This window comes from Littorina saxatilis, linkage group LG10 (genome assembly GCF_037325665.1).
Source record: "Littorina saxatilis isolate snail1 linkage group LG10, US_GU_Lsax_2.0, whole genome shotgun sequence".
NCBI lineage: Eukaryota > Metazoa > Mollusca > Gastropoda > Littorinimorpha > Littorinidae > Littorina > Littorina saxatilis.
In genome coordinates, this window is record NC_090254.1 from 36,014,280 (window position 1) to 36,037,671 (window position 23,392).

Genomic DNA, 23,392 nt, shown 5'->3' on the forward strand with positions numbered 1-23,392 from the left:
CCCTCGATGAATCTTTAGAACTAACACGTCACGCCACACTTTCAGAGTGACGTTTCTTTGCTTTGACGTAATAAATTGCACGAGGCTTTAGAAGAGATCGAGGTTCCAAAACAAGCGTCTTCAATTTAGCTGCCTCGAATGCAGGACATTTTCAGTAAAATACACTAAAGTACAGTATGTAGGATAAACAGAATACTACATGGCTTGCTGTGTCGTACCAGATTTACACTCGTTGCTTTTTCAAATAGTGAACAGCTCGCTTTCGCTCGCAGTTCAATATTTTAAAAAACCAACTCGTGTAAATCTGGTACGACACAGCAAGCCATGTAGTATTCTCTCTTTGTTTTTAAATGTAGGTGTTTTTGTTTTTGAAGTGGGGAAGCAGTAAAGAGGTCGTCGATATCAAAACTGATATCGACGGAAATGTCGTCGATATCACTTTTGCACTGAGCTCAGTTTTGCCCAATTGACCAATGGAAATCCACGTAACATATGAAATAGCAATATACCTTCCTGACACTGGAAGCAGCAACACTTGAAAGCATAAGTTCCCTTGACAAACGTCATTTATGATTGGCGTCATCTATGAATGACGTCACTGACACTGTCTAGACAAGTGCCGGTATCGGCAAACCTTGTCGCGGCAAAGGGCTAAATAAAATAATGTGTATACGTTTTAGTAGCAACAAGGTAGCAAGAAAGTGGGAACCAAGCAGCGCAGCGAAAAACCAGTCATAAGCGCATCCGATCCGAAAAATCAAGCTATCATAAGCGCACCGGGGGTATTTCATAAGAGCACCCGACCACAAATCAGCGACCTGCCTTGTGGTTTGGATAGTTATTCAATAGATACGCATTTTTTTGTAAAAAAGAGCAACGTGAATAAGTAGCGCTACATTTCGGGTTTTGACAACTGTAATATGGTTGCAGGATAATTAGTATTTTAGGAGTTATTACATTTTTTCTGCAGACACTCACCTCGTGCCCCGCTCTTCGTATCATACGCTCATCCGCTAAAAAGGGTTATTCTAAGATCACCCAGCATATCATAAGCCCACCCCTGATTGAAGGGCCTGAAGTCGGTCGAGTAGTGATAGTGATGGTGTTTTGATGGTAACAGTGACGGGTGCAGTGGCCTCAGTAGTAAGTGGATAAGACATCGGCCTCCAAATCGGAATGTCGTGAGTTCAAATCCCGGCCGATGCCGCCTGGTGGGGTAAGAGGGAGATTTTTTATCCGATCTCCCAGGTTAACTGTTTTTGCCTTATCCCCCTTCGTGTGTACACGCAAGCACAAGACCAAGTGCGCACGGAAAAGATCCTGTAATCCATGTCAGAGTTCGGTGGGTTATAGAAACACACAAAAAAAAGCCAGCATGCTTCCCCCGGAATCGACGTATGGCTGCCTGAATGGCGGAGTAAATACGGACTTACACGTACAAATCCGCTCGTGCAAAAAAATGTATGAACGTGGGAGTTTCAGCCTATGAACAAAGAAGAAGAAGAAGAAGAAGACGGAGATTGTAACTGTTATGGTGCTGTTGTTGTTTATGACTTAGACCAGGGCTGGATCTAGGGGGAGGGGGGGGGAGGGGTCCGGAAGCTCCCCCCTTCCTGCACCAGCTAATGTACCTTTATTTTCAAGGAGAGACCAAAACTACCCCTCTCAAAGGCTACATTTCGACAGCAGCCAAACCCCCTGCTTGACCAGTCTCTCTACCCCTGCCTGAGGCCTAAAAAAAAAAAAAATAGGTGTGGTTACGGTAACCCGACCTACCCTATTTTTAGGGGCCGACCCTATAACTTATTTTTACATTTGTCACAAAAACCAAAAAAAAACAAAAACAAAAAAACCCGAGTGCAGAAAACGCAATGAAAGCGAAAGCGCTTGAGTCGCACTTATTTCCCTGTCAAGTAGGTTTAATTTGTACACATTAGAAAAAAAAGTTTAAAAAAAAAAAGTTATTGCCTACCTTCCTACCCTATTTTGTTTGTGGCTATGTTACCTTAACCACACTTATTTTTTTTGTGCCTAAGTTTAGAAGCACCTCCCTCTCGTATACTAGGTCCAGCGCTGACGACAACGACGACGACGACAACGATAATGATGATGATGATGATGATGATGATGATGATGATGATGATGATGATGATGATGATACAAACAGAGATAGCTCAAAAGACAGCAGTATTTCTGAGAGGATGGAGAAGCAGAACGGAATTCGATTGAGTTTAAGATAATTCAGAAGATCGATACATGCAACGAAATAAAACCAGAAAGAGAACTGTACGATTATTTAGACATACCAGCCTACCCCCATCCTACAGCACAAGCAGCACGTATTTAAACAAAATCTGACCTCTGCTCAAAATTACGGTACATGGACAATTTTTCCAAGATCCATACAAACTTACCTCTATTCCAAATCAAATCCAGAAGTCCAAATCACTGCGATAGATGGCCACAAAACTGATGATAATTGTATACAACATGGAAGTCGAACACTCAATGCCGGGATTTAGAATGTACAATATTCTAGGGTATATTAATATCTTCATGTATCTGACCCGACGGCAAACGCCCGAAGCGACCCCGTATTTAATGAATGGATCGAAAGCAGAGTAAGTTCTTCGACACGCGGGAAAGAAAGCTTTGAGTCGTCACAGGCTCACGAAAAAATAATTAAACAAGTCGCGTAAGGCGAAAATACAATATTTAGTCAAGTAGCTGTCGAACTCACAGAATGAAACTGAACGCAATGCCATTTTTCAGCAAGACCGTATACTCGTAGCATCGTCAGTCCACCGCTCATGGCAAAGGCAGTGAAATTGACAAGAAGAGCGGGGTAGTAGTTGCGCTAAGAAGGATAGCACGCTTTTCTGTACCTCTCTTTGTTTTAACTTTCTGAGCGTGTTTTTAATCCAAACATATCATATCTATATGTTTTTGGAATCAGGAACCGACAAGGAATAAGATGAAAGTGTTTTTAAATTGATTTCGACAATTTAATTTTGATAATAATTTTTATATATTTAATTTTCAGAGCTTGTTTTTAATCCGAATATAACATATTTATATGTTTTTGGAATCAGCAAATGATGGAGAATAAGATAAACGTAAATTTGGATCGTTTTATAAATTTTTATTTTTTTTTTACAATTTTCAGATTTTTAATGACCAAAGTCATTAATTAATTTTTGAGCCACCAAGCTGAAATGCAATACCGAAGTCCGGGCTTCGTCGAAGATTACTTGACCAAAATTTCAACCAATTTGGTTGAAAAATGAGGGCGTGACAGTGCCGCCTCAACTTTCACGAAAAGCCGGATATGACGTCATCAAAGACATTTATCCAAAAAATTAAAAAAACGTTCGGGGATTTCATACCCAGGAACTCTCATGTCAAATTTCATAAAGATCGGTCCAGTAGTTTAGTCTGAATCGCTCTACACACACACACACACACACACACACACACACACACAGACACACGCACATACACCACGACCCTCGTTTCGATTCCCCCTCGATGTTAAAATATTTAGTCAAAACTTGACTAAATATAAAAAGAGACACTTTTTCCAAAATGTCAACAAATGAAGTTTATACCGGATGCGACGAACTACTATAAAATCTTTAAAAAAAAAATTCAGATATACTATAAATTTAGGAGTCAGAAGAAGTTAGACGTACGTGTTTTATGTATATCTTCGCTGTGAGAAGATATATATGTTAAAATTAAACAGATGTCCTACTTCTTCCTACAACATGCAATAAAGAGCGTCGTTTTACATGGTATGGCATACACACTTCTTATTCTTCTTCTTCGTTTATGGGCTGAAACTCACACGTTCACTCATGTTTTTATGCACGAGTGGGTTTTTACGTGTATGACCGTGTTTACCCCGCCATTTAGGCAGCCATACGCCGCTTTCGGGGGAAGCATGCTGGGTATGTTCGTGTTTCTATAACCAACCGAACTCTGGCATGGATTACAGGATCGTTTCCGTGCGCCCTTGGTCTTGTGCTTGCGTGTACACACGAAGGGGGATAAGGCACTAGCAGGTCTGCACACAAGTTGACCTGGGAGATCGGAAAAATCTCCACCCTTAACCCACAACGCGCGGCCGGGATTCGAACCCGCGACCTTCCGTATAGGAGACCGATTCACTCAGCCAACGCCCTCGTCTGGTGTACATACAGAAGACCTCTGGCAGCCTAATCACAGAGCCTTGAGTGTTCGAAATCCCGGCATTGAGTGTTCGATTTCCATGTTCGAGTTACATGTGCTGATTGTTCTCTTTGCCTGCGCGCGTATAGTATGTTGGTTATGTTTGGTCATAGTATGTTTGTTTATGTTTGGTAGTTATCTTTGCCTGTGCGTGTATTGTATGTTTGGTCGTTTTCTTTGCCTGTGCATGTATAGTTTGTTGGTTATGTTTGGTCGGTTTCTTTGCCTGTGCGTGTATAGTATGCTTGGTCGATGTATGTATTGTAAAGCGCTAAGAGTAGACATTTTTCTAGAATAGCGCTATAAAAGTTTGCATTATTATTATTATTATTATAAACACACACACACATCAACTTATCTTCGATTCTGCATTGCACAAATAACTAAGGTGTTTACACTGGGATATCAATACAATCTGAGTTGATACATTCCAATGTCAAATTTCACATTTGTCTGTCGCCTGTGTGTGTTGTAAGGAAGTTATGCGATCAATATAAATATGGAGATAAGTAACCCCGAGGCTACTTTACTCATTCCTTATCTAGAAGACTATGGGCGTCTCTCTCTCTCTCTCTCTCTCTCTCTCTCTCTCTCTCTCTCTCTCTCTCTCTCTCTCTCTCTGTCTCCCTCTCTCTCTCTCTCTCTCTGTCTCTCTCTGTCTCTTCTCTCTCTCTCTCTGTCTTTCTCTCTCTTTCTGTGTATGTGTGTGTGTGTGTGTGTGTGTGTGTGTGTGTGTGTGTGTGTGTGTCTCTTTTTCTCTCTCTCTCCCACTAACTCTGTGTGTGTGTGTGTGTGTGTGTGTGTGTGTGTATGTGTGTGTGTGTGTATGTGTGTTTATGTTCAAGGGCGGATCAGTTCATTTTATGGGGGGGGGGGGGGGTTTCCAAAAGTATATTGTGAAGATATGGGTGTGAGGGCGCGAAGCGCCGAGCGGACGGCGCGAAGCGCTTATATTGCTAGGGGGGTCCGGGGGCATGCCCCCCCGGAACATTTTGAAAAAAAGGATGCAAAATGGTGCAATCTGCTGCATTCTGATGATGATCATTACCAGTTTCAGGCAGCAGATTTTGTCACTGATTAATACCCCAAAAATTGAAACTCAACCCATAAAAACACACAAAAATATTTTTATTTTTTGGCTGGGGGGGGGGGGGGGGGGGGTCCGGAAACCCCAGAACCCCCCCCCCCCTCGTCCGCCCCTGATGTTTATGTGTATACGCGTACATGCGTGGCTGTTAGTAAGCGCGCGCGTGTGTATGACTGTCTGTCAATCTGCATACATATCTTCATGTTTGCAGTCCGTTATCTTGTCAAATCAATATTTTTCCACTGGGTAAACTAGTACATGGATGCCTCTGGTGCCAATATTACGTTACCGCTTACATATTCGTGTCACCACGTGTAATCCTAGCTGTTTGTTTGGCACCAAAGGTGTGCGAGTTTGCACGCGTTGTGCAGATGATCCGATTTTCACCAGATGTCAGCTGTCAAGAAATGCTTCAAAGGACTTTCAAATCACGACCAGATCCTGAACCAAACACCCTGGTCCTCTCTGATATATGCGAAAAGCGCTCAAAAGGTGAGTGCATTGTTTGGTGTTGTGTGTGTGTGTGTGTGTGTGTGTGTGTGTGTGTGTGTGTGTGTGTGTGTGTGTGTGTGTGTGTGTGTGTGTGTGTGTGTGTGTGTGTGTGTGTGTGTGTGTGCCAGCGTCTGTCTTTTTTGTCTGTCTGTCTGTGAGTCTCTCTGTTTATCGGTCTGTATTTCTGGCTGGCTGAATGATTGATCAATACTTGTTTGAAAGTGCGCGTGAAGAGAGAGAGAGAGAGAGAGAGAGAGAGAGAGAGAGAGAGAGAGAGAGAGAGAGAGAGAGAGAGAGAGAGAGAGAGAGAGAGAGAGAGAGAGAGAGAGAGAGAGAGAGTGTTCGTGTCCGGCTTTGTTTCCTAAGTAAAGACAAGCTTGTTTGTGTGTTTGCTTGCATGTTATTGTTTCTTTTTTGTATGTTTTCCCCCTTTCTGTATGTGAAGCGTTTTCTGTTCCGTGAAATTAATTCTTACTATTTATTTATTACTTTTATTTTTTATCGATTGATTTTATATTTTAACTTATCCAGATTGTCAAAACAAACAAACGTAACCGTAGGAAAATCGGTTAGAGCTCAGCATTTGTTTAAATCGAGGGGAATACCAAACCAGAGAAAAAACCCACACACGATAGTGTTTTAACTCCTACTCTTCACGTAGTTCACGTGCGACAGGCCAAGGATACACTGACAGCGCACAGCAAATAATGTGAGCGTGTGACAGTGCAAAAAACACGCAGGACATTGTAGTTCTAAATGCTCGCGAGCTGGGAACTAAACGCCGTTCAGAGCACACACCGAAGCGGACAATGAGAACGAGCCTGTGAAAATCGCTGGACAGCTGGACAGCTTCAGAGGGAAGACATTTAGAGTTGAAGAAAAGTGACAAGGACGAGGTCTTTCTTGGCTAAGTTTCGGGCATCATGGATAAGCCAGCGAATTTCATCGAGGTGAGTGTTTTACGCTGGCAGATAGCTGCCATTTTGTGATGAAATGCAAAGATTTTAAGGACATGATTTGTGGTTTTGTCAGTTGACGAAAAGAAGCAATATCAAGATCAACCCCCACGTGAAATTTCGTGAACTTTAGTTATATTGTTTTGCACTAGCAGAATGTGATGGCTATATCTGTGCTGCGTAGACTGAGGGCCCCAAGTAGGGGGGGGGGGGGGGGGGGTATCATCACGATCACGGGAAGGGAAATTTTAGCTTTCACGATCACAGTTACCTTGATTTTTGTTTTCACGATCACAAACACCTTGACGAATAGAGGATCATAGAGTGATACAGCTGTGAAAAATGTACGTTGAAAATAAAATGCTTTGCAATAATGCCCATCACGATCACGAAAACAAATGACGATCACGATCACGAGACTTGATTTATTTGTCATCACGGATCACGGGCAAAGTCCCATCACGATCACAGAAATGGGAATTTCGGCAATCACGGTTACAGAAAGGTAAAAAAACGCCAATCACGATGACGATTTTAAACCCTTTGGGGCCCTCTAGAGTAGCCTATAGAAAAGTAAAAGGGAAAGAAGCTGCATCGCACACAAGATTTGATCACACTGCAGTTGCGTATCACGATAGAAAAGGCTTTTTTTGCAGTCTGTCTACTTTGTGTGTGTGTGTGTGTGTGTGTGTGTGTGTGTGTGTGTGTGTGTGTGTGTGTGTGTGTGTGTGTGTGTGTGAGCATTTGTATGACCAAAGACTTACCAAAGCCTGTAACAACTTTCTAATAGTTTCGGCTGCAAGATGTTCAGTGTTATTGTTTTGTTGATAAAATTGCATGGTGATAACCTTCAAAATTTAATGAAAATAAGGAAATAAGATCTCAACACTTTCTCTTCCTAGTTTTCTCTATTTCATTGATTTGAGAAGAACATATTTTTCCTCCAAATTTCTACAACATGAAAATCAAGGGAGGCAACTGAGAGATAAATGACAGGAAAACATGACACATTCAGTGACGCATATCTTTTAAATAAGACACGATTCAGAGGAGATAATTTTATCTAAATCGTTTTTCTATGTGCTTTCTTTGTAAAACTGAAAAGATCTGGTGGTTGGAACAATGTGCAAGTTTATATTGTGTTGTAGGGGAGCTAACCCAGTATGTCTTGTGGCCTCGTTGAGCACCACATTTTTGGCACTGAACTCTTCTTCTAGAATTTTTTTCTTCTTTTCGTATTCTTATTGTTCGTGTTTTTGTTGAGTACATGCATATTTTTAACTAGAGGAATACCCGGCTTCGCCGGGGTGAATCACGAGACAGAGACAGACAGCGTGGCGGTTCACCGCAATCACCTTTGAAGGCGAAGTCCTGTCAAACGGGATTGAGAATTTTAGGACTTATTTCTTAGCCCTATATTATCTGTTATGGCTTCTCAAATGCCAGAACATACAGACTGTCAAAAGCCGCTAGACCCCATCACAAACAGAACTCTACAATCCACAGGTGTGCCCACACACACACACAAACACACACACACACAAACACACACACACACACAGAGAAGCCGCATATATATATATGTATATCTATATCTATAAATATATAGAGATAGATGACAGTGTATTTTTCGCGTGGCTATAAATTGATTCGACCTTTTCACTTTTAAAGTAAGGACAACTTACGGGTACATGCACAGAAAGCCCACAACTTCTAAGGCGAACAACTCTGCAGAGTCTGCTGTGAAGGGCGACGGTTATAAGTCTCCCTGTCACACTCGACCCCCTTTGAATGAACTTAAATCCCTCCCAGGTGGAATGGGAACAGTACGAATTGATTCAGTGACCAAAACACCACAATCACCTTTGAAGGCGAAGTCCACTCAAACGGGATTGAGAATAACTGTTATGGCTTCTCGAAGGAAGGCCTGAACATACTGACACGCACAAGCCGCTAGACCACATCACAAACAGAACTCTACAATCCACAGGTGTTGCCCACACACACACGCACAGACGGACACACACACACACATACACACACACACACACACACACACACACACACACACACACACACACACCACACACACACACACACACACACACACACACACACACACACACACACACACACACACACACACACACACACACACACACACACACACACACACACACACACACACACACACACACACACACACACACACACACACACACACACACACACACACACACACACACACACACACACACACACACACACACACACACACACACACACACACACACACACACACACACACACACACACACACACACACACACACACACACACACACACACACACACACACACACACACACACACACACACACACACACACACACACACACACACACACACACACACACACACACACACACACACACACACACACACACACACACACACACACACACACACACACACACACACACACACACACACACACACACACACACACACACACACACACACACACACACACACACACACACACACACACACACACACACACACACACACACACACACACACACACACCACACACACACACACACACACACACACACACACACACACACACACACACACACACACACACACACACACACACACACACACACACACACACACACACACACACACACACACACACACACACACACACACACACACACACACACACACACACACACACACACACACACACACACACACACACACACACACACACACACACACACACACACACACACACACACACACACACACACACACACACACACACACACACACACACACACACACACACACACACACACACACACACACACACACACACACACACACACACACACACACACACACACACACACACACACACACACACACACACACACACACACACACACACACACACACACACACACACACACACACACACACACACACACAGAGAAGCCGTATATATATATGTATATCTATATCTATAAATATATAGAGATAGATGACAGTGTATTTTTCGCGTGGCTATAAATTGATTCGACCTTTTCACTTTTACAGTAAGGACAACTTACGGGTGCAATCGTGACATTCTAAAAATAGTAACGTAGTAACGGGAATATGGATTGACGCCACACGAAGGAAGGGAGATAAACGCTGAAAACACTGGAGAAGATAAGGAAGAGTTACTGGGAAAAACCAAAATCGGTTCAGCGCTGCGCGCTGAGAGCACGTGTTGAAATATCTCATCGATGAGGTTGTGTCCGGGGTCTCTCTGAATAAGCCCACCAAATTTGAAGCAGATCCATCGAGAACTTTGGCCGTGCATCGCGCACAGACACACAGACAGACAGACAGACAGACAGACAGACAGACACACAGACACTAGTCGTATATATATAGCAAAGACTATAAACTTGAGCTAATGATTTTCTGGAAGACAGTAATATTACGTCTTCATGTGACATACTACATGTATGTTCTATTGATAAATGTGTTTAATTGTAACCATAGACCCTTGATTCATGATACATTCAAAAAGGCATGGGGCTGGTAGAGACTAAATACTAATCATATTTTTGAAGAATGTAACTTTACGTCTGTATGTGACGTACGATCGGATGTTCCATTGTTGTGTTGTAACTATAGACGCTTGGTCTGTGCACCTTGAAGAAGGCCTGCGGGCCGAAAATTTGGATTTAAAAAGATGCGACATTCTGGCTTGGTTTTGGACTTTTTATTGTGTTGTTTATATATATATATATATATATATAGATGTTATTCTGTTCTTGTTAATCTCACCTGCTGTCTCTTGTTCCTAATCTGTTTCCACTTTCAGGGCGACGCCACCACCACTACCACCACCTCCAACTCCACCTCCACCACCTCCACCACAACAGGGAATTCATCACACGACAAGACTGCTGAAACAAAAGAACGCCGTTTTCTCAGTCGCTTTTGTCAGCTGTTGGCGGACCTCTTAAGAAGCATTCGAGAACTATTAAACAGCATCATCGGCAAAGGCGTGAAGAAAAAAGCAGCGAACGGAAAGCCTAGCGACGACCGAGAACGTGAGGAAACTCCCGGCAGTCAGAATCCTGATAGTATCGCGCAGCTCGACAGTGACCAACGCCAGAGTGACGTGAAGACAGATCCAGAGACAGGGAAGGAAGAAGGAAAAGAGAAGGAAAGAGAGAAAGAAAACAGTGACCAACGCCAGAGTGACGCGAAGACAGATCCAGAGACAGGGAAGGAAGAAGGAAACGAGAAGGAAAGAGAGACAGAAAACAGTGACCAACGCCAGAGTGACGTGAAGACAGATCCAGAGACAGGGAAGGAAGAAGGAAACGAGAAGGAAAGAGAGACAGAAAACAGTGACCAACACCAGAGTGACGTGAAGACAGATCCAGAGACAGGGAAGGAAGAAGGAAACGAGAAGGAAAGAGAGACAGAAAACAGTGACCAACACCAGAGTGACGTGAAGACAGATCCAGAGACAGGGAAGGAAGAAGGAAACGAGAAGGAAAGAGAGACAGAAAACAGTGACCAACACCAGAGTGACGTGAAGACAGATCCAGAGACAGGGAAGGAAGAAGGAAACGAGAAGGAAAGAGAGACAGAAAACAGTGACCAACGCCAGAGTGACGCGAAGACAGATCCAGAGACAGGGAAGGAAGAAGGAAAAGGGAAGGAAAGAGAGAAAGAAAACAGTGACCAACACCAGAGTGACGTGAAGACAGATCCAGAGACAGGGAAGGAAGAAGGAAACGAGAAGGAAAGAGAGACAGAAAACAGTGACCACGAAGAGAACAGCGAAACCCACCAGGAAAATATTGATGTGAAGACATATCCAGAGAAATTGAAGGAAGAATGGAAAGAGAAGGAAAGAGAGAAAGACAACAGTGACCATGACAAGAAAAGCGAACACCACAAGGAAAATATTGCTTGTCAAGGCGAACAAGAAGACAGAAACAACAGCCCAAAACCTGGCAGTCCCGCGCAGAACGACGGTGACCAATACCAGACTAGTGTGAAGACAGAGCCAGAGCAGAAAGGAGAGAAAAACAAGAAAGAGGACAACTACAATAGTCACCAGAAAGAAACATCTGCTTGTCAAGGTGAATATGAAGATAATAGCAATAGCAAAGAGACGAACAACACTGTGCAGAACGATAACAAACAACAGCAGAATGATGCCAAGAAAGACCAAGAGGAAGAGGAGGAAGGAGAGAGATCCAAACATGGCAACTACAATGGTCACCAGAAAGAGGAAGAACAAGCCAAAGAGAATGGCACACAGACCAAGAACGAGGAAGAACAAGCCAAGGAGAATGACACACAGACCAAGAACGAGGAAGAACAAGCCAAGGAGAATGGCACACAGACCAAGAACGAGGAAGAACAAGCCAAGGAGAATGGCACACAGATCAAGAACGAGGAAGAACTAGCCAAGGAGAATGGCACACAGACCAAGAACGAAGAAGAACAAGCCAAGGAGAATGACATACAGACCAAGAACGAGGAAGAACATGCCAAGGAGAATGGCACACAGACCAAGAACGAGGAAGAACAAGCCAAGGAGAATGGCACACAGATCATGACCGAAGAAGAACATGCCAAAGAGAATAGCACACAGACCAAGAACGAGGAAGAACAAGCCAAGGAGAATAGCACACAGACCAAGAACGATGAAGACCAAGCCAAGGAGAATGGCACACAGATCAAGAACGAGGAAGAACAAGCCAAGGAGAATGGCACACAGACCAAGAACGAGGAAGAACAAGCCAAGGAGAATGGCACACAGATCATGACCGAAGAAGAACATGCCAAGGAGAATGGCACACAGACCAAGAACGAGGAAGAACAAGCCAAGGAGAATGGCACACAGACCAAGAACGAGGAAGAACAAGCCAAGGAGAATGGCACACAGATCAAGAACGAAGAAGAACAAGCCAAGGAGAATGGCACACAGACCAAGAACGAGGATAAACAAGCCAAAGAGAATAGCACACAGACCAAGAACGAGGATAAACAAGCCAAGGAAAATGGCACACAGACCAAGAACGAGGAAGAACTAGCCAAGGAGAATGGCACACAGATCAAGAACGAAGAAGAACAAGCCAAGGAGAATGGCACACAGACCAAGAACGAGGATAAACAAGCCAAGGAGAATGGCACACAGACCAAGAACGAGGATAAACAAGCCAAGGAGAATGGCACACAGATCAAGAACGAGGACGAATTATGGAAACGACAGAATGACACAGTCTTTGACTTCAAAGGACTTCAAGTGACCCCAGAGAAGGAGACATCTGCCGCAGAACGTTTCATAGTTATCGCAGAAACAGAACGGACAAACAGTTGGTCGGAAACACACCGGCCAAAAAGCGGCGGAGACAACACAATGGCAGCAATTACAACTCCTGATCGCAAGAAAATAAGAAAAGCGAAGACAAAATCGTCAGCAGATTCTGCACATATTAGGATCGTGGCCCAAAATGCTACCCTCGGCGGAGACGGTAAGCAGAGTGGATCCGAACATGGAACCGAATTCGACGCTACAGGAAAAGTAACTGAAACGCTGAAAAAAGAAGAATACTCAGGAGATCAGTTACAGGGTGAACTCCACATAGAACACATCAAAAGAAGCAGAGATCAGCAAGACGACCCCGAAAAACAATCAGAACCGCCACATGCCAAAAGATGCAAAGAGGACACAGACCCAGCAGAAAACCAGAATGGACACAGTGAAGAACACGGGCCGCAAGACACGCCAGAGAGAAATGGCCTCCCTGTGAAAGAAATCCTGACGGAAAACGGCATTGAAAACAAACGAGAAATGTCACCGGAGAGAGAAAGCAGCCCAACCGTGATAGTTCAGCCAAAGAGTGGCAAGGCAGACAACTCACTGGAGGACAAAGAGAGAATCATGGCAGAAACGGACGTTTCTATCGGGAAAATATGCGAGCCAACAGGACAGAAGCAGAATGGACAAGAGGACGGAGAGGATGAAGGCAGAAAAACTGAAATGACGAACACGGAGAATGACATCCTTTCCGAAGAACACGACTTCGCAATTGTACAACAAGCAGAGGCAAAAGAACACGTATTGGACATCATTGCAAATATACTCGACAAGATTTTTGAACCTGAAAGATTTATAGCTCAACGTGCTCAGGTGACTCCAATGGAAGCCAACAAATCATCCGGATCATCTGGTATTGCTGAACCTTCTCCTCACACACAGCGAACTACAGAAGTTGAGGAACAACCAAAATACGTGTCTAACAAGCCCCAAGACAATGCCCAACAAGCACAAGACAGTGCCGCCCCATCGCAAGATATCGTGGAGCTGTCTCATGATTATGGGGAATCTGGAAGCATCCTTGAGACATTGGATTACATCGTTGATCTACCACCAGATTCCCCTTTCTTTATGCACGACGACCAAGCAAAACCAGCAGGCGAGGATGAGCTACTGGAAGGAAATGATCAGCCGTCTCAGAAATACGACACGCCAGGAGAAGAGATCGTGGAACTGCCCCAAGAGTACAGCGAGCCAGACGACGTGCTCGAAACATCAGACTACATTGTAGAACCACCAGACGATGATGATATATTTTCACAGCAGACGACCACGTCAGTGAGTGAGGCAGCCAAAGACGAACACAGCGAAAAGCTACATGACGAGCAAGAAAAGCAGACAGCAAACGACACAGTAGAACCATTGAATGGCGCAGACGAGCAAGAAAAGCAGACAGCAAACGACACAGTGGAACCATTGAATGGCGCAGACGAGAAGGAAAAGCAGACAGCAAACGACACAGTAGAACCATTAAATGGCGCAGACGAGCAAGAAAAGCAGACAGCAAACGACACAGTAGAACCATTAAATGGTGCAGACGAGCAAGAAAAGCAGACAGCAAACGACACAGTAGAACCATTGAATGGCGCAGACGAGCAAGAAAAGCAGACAGCAAACGACACAGTAGAACCATTGAATGGCGCAGACGAGCAAGAAAAGCAGACAGCAAACGACACAGTGGAACCATTGAATGGCGCAGACGAGAAGGAAAGCAAGACAGCAAATGACCCAAAAGAACCTGGCAGTGACGCACACAAACCAGCCAATGAATCAGACAAGAAGTCCACTGACGCTGATGAGAATACAAAGAATACAGACGAGAAAACCAGTGACGTGACCCGGGCTGTCAGTGACGTAGGAGAGACAGACAATGAGGCTGACAGCGACGTAGGCCCTAAAGCCAATGCTGCAGACCCCAAAGCCAGTGCTGCAGACCCCAAAGCCAATGCTGCAGACCCCAAAGCCAGTGCTGCAGACCCCAAAGCCAGTGCTACAGAACCAAAAGCCAGCGCTTCAGACCCGAAAGTGAGCGCTACAGTACCGAAAGGCAGTGCTGCAGCCAGTGAGGCATACCAAGCAGAACGTAATGCAGAGAAAGCAGCACATGCCAGGCAGAAAACAGGAGATGACCAAGCAATTGATGACAAGGACCAAGCAGGAAATGGCAAACACCGTGCAGGAGATGGCAAACACCATGCAGGAGATGGCAAACACCAAGCAAAAGATGGCAAAAACCTTGGAGGAGGTGGCAAACACCAAGCAGTAGGTGGCAAACACCATGCAGGAGATGGCAAATACCAAGCAGTAGATGACAAACACTACGCCGTAAGTGGCAAACACCATGGAGGAGGTGGCAAACACCATGGAGGAGGTGGCAAACACCATGCAGGAGACGACCAACACCATTCAGGAGATGGCAAACACCATTCAGGAGATGGCAAACACCATGGAGGAGATGACAAACACCATGCAGGAGATGGCAAACACCAAGCAGTAGATGACAAACACCACGCTGTAGTTGGCAATCACCAGCGAGGAGGTGGCAAACACAATGCAGGAGATGGCAAATACCATGCAGGAGATGGCAAACACCATGCAGGATATGGCAAATACCATGCAGGAGACGACAAACACCATGCGGGAGATGGCAAACACCATGCAGGAGACGACAAACACCATGCAGGAGACGACAAACACCATGCAGGAGATGGTAAACACCATGCAGGAGATGACAAAAACCTTGGAGGAGATGGCAAACACCAAGCAGTTGAGGACAAACACCATGGAAGAGATAACAAACAGCAAGCAGGAGATGGAAAACACCAAGCAATAGATGGCAAACACCATGGGAGAGATGGCAAACACCATGGAGGTGACAAACACCATGGAGGTGACAAACACCATTGGGGAGGTGACAAACACCATGGAGAATGTGACAAACACCATGGAGGAGGTGACAAACACCATGGAGGAGGTGACAAACACCATGGAGGAGGTGGCAAACACCATGTAGGGGGTGACAAACACCATGGAGGAGGTGGCAAACACCAAGCAGTGGATGGCAAACACCATGGGGGAGATGGCAAACACAATGTAGAAGATGCCAAACACCATGTAAGAGATGGAAAACACCACGGAGGAGGTGAAAAACACCAAACAGTGGATGGCAAACACCATGGGGGGGATGGAAAACACCACGGAGGAGGTGAAAAACACCATGGAGGAGGTGACAAACACCATGGAGGAGGTGACAAACACCATGGAAGAGATGGCAAACACCATGGAGGAAATGACAAACATCATGGCGGAGATGACAAACACCATGCAGGAGATGACAAACTCCATGCACGAGATGGAAAACACCATGCAGGAGATGACAAACACCATGCAGGAGATGACAAACTCCATGCACGAGATGGAAAACACCATGCAGGAGATGGCAAACACCAAGCAGTAGATGACAAACACCATGGAGGAGATGGCAAACACCATGGGGGAGATGGCATACACCATGCAGGAGATGGTAAACACTATGCAGGAGATGGTAAACACTATGCAGGAGATGGTAAACACTATGCAGGAGATGACAAACACCATGCAGGAGATGACAAACACTATGCAGGAGATGGTAAACACTATGCAGGAAATGGTAAACACTATGCAGGAGATGGTAAACACTATGCAGGAGATGGTAAACACTATGCAGGAGATGGTAAACACTATGCAGGAGATGGCAAACACTATGCAGGAGATGACAAACACCATGCAGGAGGTGGTAAACACTATGCAGGAGATGGTAAACACTATGCAGGAGATGGTAAACACTATGCAGGAGATGGTAAACACTATGCAGGAGATGGTAAACACTATGCAGGAGATGGTAAACACTATGCAGGAGATGGTAAACACTATGCAGGAGATGGTAAACACTATGCAGGAGATGGCAAACACTATGCAGGAGATGACAAACACCATGCAGGAGATGACAAACACCATGCAGGAGATGGCAAACACCATGCAGGAGATGGTAAACACCATGCAGTAGATGACAAACACCACGCAGTAGATGACAAACACCATGCAGTAGATGGCACACGCCATGCAGGAGACGACAAACACCAAGCAGGAGACGACAAACACCAAGCAGGAGATGGCAAACACCATGCAGGAGATGGCAAACACTATGCAGGAGATGACAAACACCATGCAGGAGATGACAAACACCATGCAGGAGATGACAAACACCAAGCAGTAGATGACAAACACTTAGCAGGAGACGACAAACATTTAGCAGGAGACGACAAACACCAAGCAGGAGATGACAAAAACCATGGAGGAGATGACAAACACCATGGGGGAGATGACAAACACCATGCAGGAGACGACAAACACCATGCAGGAGATGGCAAGGACCAAGCAGCTCCCGACGCTCAGCCAGCAGCAAGCAACACACAGAAAGCAGGCAGCCCCTGACAGATCGAATAGCCGACGATCGAAAAAAAAGAAAGGAAGAAAATAAGGTGGGTCGATGGAAGACTGGATTATTTGTTTCTGCTTGTTTATTCCCGCAGCCATGTTGAATACGCTTCTGTACTTCTGCAGGAAAGAGACGTTGGGGGTGGGGGGGGGGGGGGGGGTGAGAGAGAGAGAGATAATTGGAATAAGTTCATTCTATTTAAAAAGAGTGATGGCATAAGCAAACAGGTATTTTATGTGTGTGTGTGTGTGTGTGTGTACATATGTGTGTGTATGTGTGTGAATACATGCGCGCGGGTGTAAGTGTGAGGGGGGGAGTATAAACGAGAAGCTCCGGATTTGGACTCACTAACATCATACCTTCCCCCCCAACAGTTTGACGGAAGCTGCAAGGAGTACCACTTCCATACGGACTTCTGAACAACAAGGTCATCCCACAAACTCCATGACAGCTGCTGCCCACACACTGCGTCCAGGATACTGACATGTCTCGCCACATCTACCAGCCTGTGAGGACGTGAATGATTTATTGAGACAGTGAAAACCTATGTGGAGGGACTGTCATAGAGATAAGAATTGTGTGTAGTAATAAGTACTGTTGGTTGGAAAATATTGGGATTAGATGTCAAACATAATGTTCACAATGTCTCTTCACAACTACCAGCCTGTGCGGACGTGAAAGCTTTATTGAGACAGAAAAAATATATGCGGAGGGACTGTCATGATGACAAGAATTGTGTGTAGTAATAAGTACTGTTGGTTGGAAAATATTGAGATTAGATGTCAAACATAATTTTGTGTTATGTGTGGTGATCAGGAAGTGTTCACATAGGTACAACGATATTTTAAAGGGCATAGGCATTGGAGTAAGCCTATCTTTGCAGTGAAGATTCGGATTAAAATAATTAGAATTAACAACAAATTGTAGGTTATTGGAACGTTTAATTATTAAAAAAAACCGTTACATTTACATTAACGATTATGTAACGTTTTGTCAATAATCAAACGTTCCAATAACCTAAAATTCTTGGGTTTTTTATTCTGAATTTTGGAACGTTACCACCTGTTTTGGGATTAAAAGAACACAAAACTAGAATAATATGATCCTGAGAAGAAGGTTAAGTGTTCATCAGGCTGATCAGGTCGTTTTCATGCAAAGATAATATGTTGACGGGGTTTTCTGAATGAGAGTTTGTTCATAATAAGTAGCTGTATAACAATTTTGGAGTCATAAGGAGTAACTTAAAGAATGTAATATTAATGTATCGATTGAATATTGTATTTCCCGTCTTTGAGCCATGTGACGTCAGAGTCCTACAAAAAGTCGTATTTAGGCGGTTAGCCGAGACTAAAAAAGATCTGTGTCAAATGTCATGTTTTGGTCAAAATTACAAATAACTTATAATGTTAGTCAGAATATCACTTCTTAATGAGAAGCGACACCGACTGAACATACCAAGACCATTCTTGACATTTTCTTAGGTCACCGCCAGGCTGTGCAGGTATCGGTGTCGTATATGATTAAATGCATAACTGTATCTTGTGAGGTGTTATTACAAGAATCCTACATGCACTCAGTGCTGCGGTAAAACAGCCCGTGGCCAAGTCAACACCACAAGGAAGTTCGTAAGATTACTAACAGGTCGTCGAAACTGACAAAGTAAAGAAACTCTGTAAACTTTCTTCTAACGTCTCTTCGGAAAGTACAAATCCAAAGAAGTTCTGAAACTGAATAATGATTGGAGTTTAGGTGTATTTAATACATACCCAGACGTCTCTTCGGAAAGTACTAATCCAAAGAAGTCCTGAAGCTGAATGATGATGTAAGTATAGGTGTCTTGAATACTGCCAGACGTCTCTTCTTCAGAAAGTACAAATCCAAAGAAGTTCTCTTAAATTGAATAATAATGTAAGTATAGGTGTCTTGAATACCTACCCAGACGTCTCTTCGGAAAGTAAAAATCCAAGAAGTTCTGAAACTGAATAATGATGTAAGTATAGGTGACTTTAATACATACACATACGTCACTTTGGAAAGCACAACCCCAAAGAAGTTTTGAAATTGAAGAATGATTTAAGAATAGGTGTCTTTTGTACATACACAGTGAAGTTTCAAGGCTTTTCGGAGCAAGCAAGGTAAACTACGGGCAATTAGCTTATGTGCATGTCATGTAGGCTAATGCTTGGCAGGTTTGCGTGACAGGAATATTGAATTGCAAATGATATGCATCGATGATCCTTATTTTGTGACATTATAATGGATGTTTACTTGACATTTTTGCACTGTGCACATGTGTTTGTGCTACTTTTTTTGTTCGCTGTTCTGATGTTGATTTTCGCGAAGTAAAGCAAGCGTTCAATCCAGCAGCTTGTTCTTCGTTTGTATTTCAGCGTGAAAGATAAAAGCGGATGCAAGCGCGTCCTTGCTACACGCATACAGACTAAAGTGAATAGACGCAGACACATACACACATATGTATGCAGAAAAAGCTACACTCACACACACACTCACACTCACACTCACACACACACTCACACACACACTCACACACACACTCACACACACTCACACACACACTCGTACTCGCACACACACTCGCACACACACTCACACACACACTCACACACACTCACACACACTCACTCACACACACACTCACACACACACTCACGCACACTCACGCACACACTCGCACACACTCGCACACACTCGCACACACTCAAACACACTCAAACACACTCACACACACTCAAACACACTTAAACTTGCTGTCGATCTGCGTTGGAGTGGTGTGTGAGTGTGTGTGTGTGTTTTCTTGCATCGAAACACATGGCTCACGTTCAGCAAACATGCGCAGAAAAACGATGAGAACGTGCATCGTAAAGCCAAATAAGAGCCCCCCTGTCGAGACATCGAGCCGCCCCCCCCCCCCCCACTCGCTCGATGTATCAAGACATAATTCCGACTTGATTTACGACATAACACATTAAAGGCGGTCCATAATTGATCCCGAGGTCGACTTGGCGAAGTTATTTTACCAACAAACTCAGTGCTAAAGCTTCGTGCGGCCAGCTTCGCGTTATAATCTTCACGAACTTGATTTCGCCCAGTTAAGAACAGGCTTTACGGACTTAGAAGTTGTGGAGGGCCCCAGAGGGTTTAAAATCGTGATCGTGATTGGCGTTTTTTTACCTTTCTGTGACCGTGATTGCCGAAATTTCCATTTCTGTGATCGTGTTGGGACTTTGCCCGTGATCCGTGATGACAAAAAAATCAAGTCTCATGATCGTGATCGTCATTTGTTTTTGTGATCGTGATGGGCATTATTGCAAAGCATTTTATTTTCAACGTACATTTTTCACAGCTGTATCACTCTATGATCCTCTATTCGTCAAGGAGCCAATCCCGATTGAAGGGAAGCAACAACACATTCAGAAATATGATTTTGACAGCGATTGCTTCCCTTTAAGAGAACCAATCACAAAAAATAGAGATCCAATCAGAAGGCGAATTGCACAAATCTGCCAAACTTCATCCAATGGAAGGGCTTCGTGCTAAAGTTTTGAGTGCATTCAGTCAAATTCGAATTCGAAGATCAAAAATGGCGTGCAGCGGTACTGTCATCGAACTTCTGTTATATTTTGTGGATTCAAGCCAGACCAAAGCAGGCGGCGAGAATGCCTTCCTTGGTGGAAAGGTCAGGCTACGGGTCCGTCTTTCCGAAGACGAAATGTCAAGGTATGTTGATCTATCAGGGCCGGACTAGGTAAGTACTAGAGGGGGGGGGGGGGGTTACAGATGGGGGTCCAGGGGGCAAAGCCCCTTGGTGGGGGTCCAGGAGGCGAAGCCCCCTTGGTGGGGGTTGGAAGGGGGCGAAGCCCCCTTGAAGCTGAACGTTTTTGGTAATCTTGAACTTTAGTGTGTTAAATTCATAGCTCAGTATCCAGTGACATTCTTGACTTATTTTTGATACAAGTCCATGTAAGCAAGCCAAAGAACATTTGTCGCGAAATTAATTGACGGATTGAGTTCCAAACTTAAGCATAATTAATTAATTTGGTTGTTCAATCGACGAAAATGCACCGAAAATGGCGTAGGCCTTCGTTGTCAACCATGGGACATCATTTACACGAAAGAGTTGTCTCCCTTTGCCCGCTCATACGGATAATTCCTTCTTTGACCCATGTAAACGAAATGCATTCGTACAGTTCATCGGAGTTCATTCCGTAACTCCAAAGGGATCTAAAATGACTTGTTATGATTACAAGTGCAGGTTCTACAAATTTGGAGACTTAAATGCCTCTGAATTATGAGCTATGAATCTAACACGCTAAAGTTCAAGATTACCACGTTTTTTGATGTTTCTGGAGGGAAAGGAAGCCTCTCCTTGAACGAAAAAGGTAAATTCGACAGCAAGCTGTATAGGCAATGAAGAAGAATTGAGACTGTAAGGACTCATACTTTTCATCACAAAAATCGTTGAAGAAAAATGTCTTTCGAAAGGGGGTGAGAGGTGCGATTTCTCCTCGGATTTCATGATGATCCAGATGCGACCCCCTCCCTCCCTCCCCCACATAAAAAAGCGTTTGGGAGGTACATGCTTAAGCCAGGAGGGGGGGGGGTGTGCGCAACCCCTGTAACCCCCCCCCCTAGTCCGGCCCTGTCTATGTCGCTCTATGACTGTTCTGAATGCAGGCAAAGATCTTGAAATTTTTTCAAGATCTTTGAGTTTGATTGAGATCATTGACATTGTCGACATTGCCACACGGCTGTCACTCGCTCAGTGTGACCTCGACTGGCTCGAGTCTGATCGAGTCTGCGTGTAGCCAAAACCGAAACTAGAAATGTGTTTTTTTATCCCAGCAACGTGGACACGCTTGGCATAGATTCTAATTGTCGCTTCTTTGCATTAAGCTTGGATTTATTTTAGCGCCTGTAAACTTATCAACAATGGGTTAAATTCAGGAACTATGGCGGGGAGACGTGCCAGTTTGGGTCACTTTATCCTCATGTCAAAGTCGATCAAAGTCATGTTCGTTGGGGATTTTGTTATTATAGACTCTACCATCACACATACATGTACTTTAATTTCAATCCACCCAATAGTTTTTGAGAAAATGGGTTTAAAAGATTTAGCTCCGGAAATGTGAAATTGTGCAAGTATATATTCATGTGTGTGAGTGAGGGTGTGGGAGTTGAATGCGTTTGAGTGCAGGGGCGGATTAGGGGGGTTACAGGGGTTCCGGACCCCCCCCCCCCCCGGCTGTCAAAAAAATTAAAAAAAAATTAATACTAACTTTAAATGAAATAATGAGTGGCTGCTGAACCAGTTGATCATGTTTAAAATCAAGGATAAGCCATAAATTGTTCATAAAATAGCTAAAACTCTTCAGCTTCTGGGGGGCTTGCATATGTACCCTACAAGAGGTCTACCCCTGGACCTCAGGTTGTAACCCCCCCCCCCTCTGGCTTAACTGCTCCGCCCCTGGAGTCTATATTATTCCTGTGAGTGTCTGTGTGAGAGAGAGAGAGAGAGCGAGAGAAAAAACTATGAAAACAACATTCTTGTTACTGATTACAAAATAATCATGATATGTATTTCTATGTGTGTGTGTGAAAGAGAATTTAAAAAAAAAATAATAAAAAAGTGCAACAGTTGTCACTTTTTGTTGAATAAACAATAGATCCAGAGGAACGAATTACTGTGTGGTTGTGTTTACTTTGACACGTGCTTTC

General features: G+C 44.1%; 3 protein-coding genes across 3 annotated transcripts in view; 1 reads left to right on the plus strand and 2 right to left on the minus strand.

Moving 5' to 3' along the window:
• LOC138978689 (uncharacterized) overlaps nt 1-2,539 on the minus strand; it is an 87,378-nt gene extending 84,839 nt beyond the window's left edge. The window contains exon 1 of the mRNA XM_070351482.1: nt 2,415-2,539. The gene's annotated coding sequence lies outside the window, so the exon portion shown is untranslated. The remainder of the gene's footprint in view (nt 1-2,414) is intronic.
• Nucleotides 2,540-6,732: 4,193 nt separating this feature from the next.
• Nucleotides 6,733-15,445, plus strand: LOC138977852 (uncharacterized protein DDB_G0283697-like). The gene is made up of 3 exons (XM_070350459.1): nt 6,733-6,759; nt 10,654-15,204; nt 15,359-15,445. Exons 1-3 carry the CDS (start codon nt 6,733-6,735, stop codon nt 15,443-15,445), a joined length of 4,665 nt encoding a protein of 1,554 aa, XP_070206560.1.
• Nucleotides 15,446-15,606: 161 nt separating this feature from the next.
• Nucleotides 15,607-17,280, minus strand: LOC138977853 (uncharacterized). The gene has a single exon (XM_070350460.1). It carries the CDS (start codon nt 17,278-17,280, stop codon nt 15,607-15,609), a length of 1,674 nt encoding a protein of 557 aa, XP_070206561.1.
• Nucleotides 17,281-23,392: the final 6,112 nt, after the last annotated feature.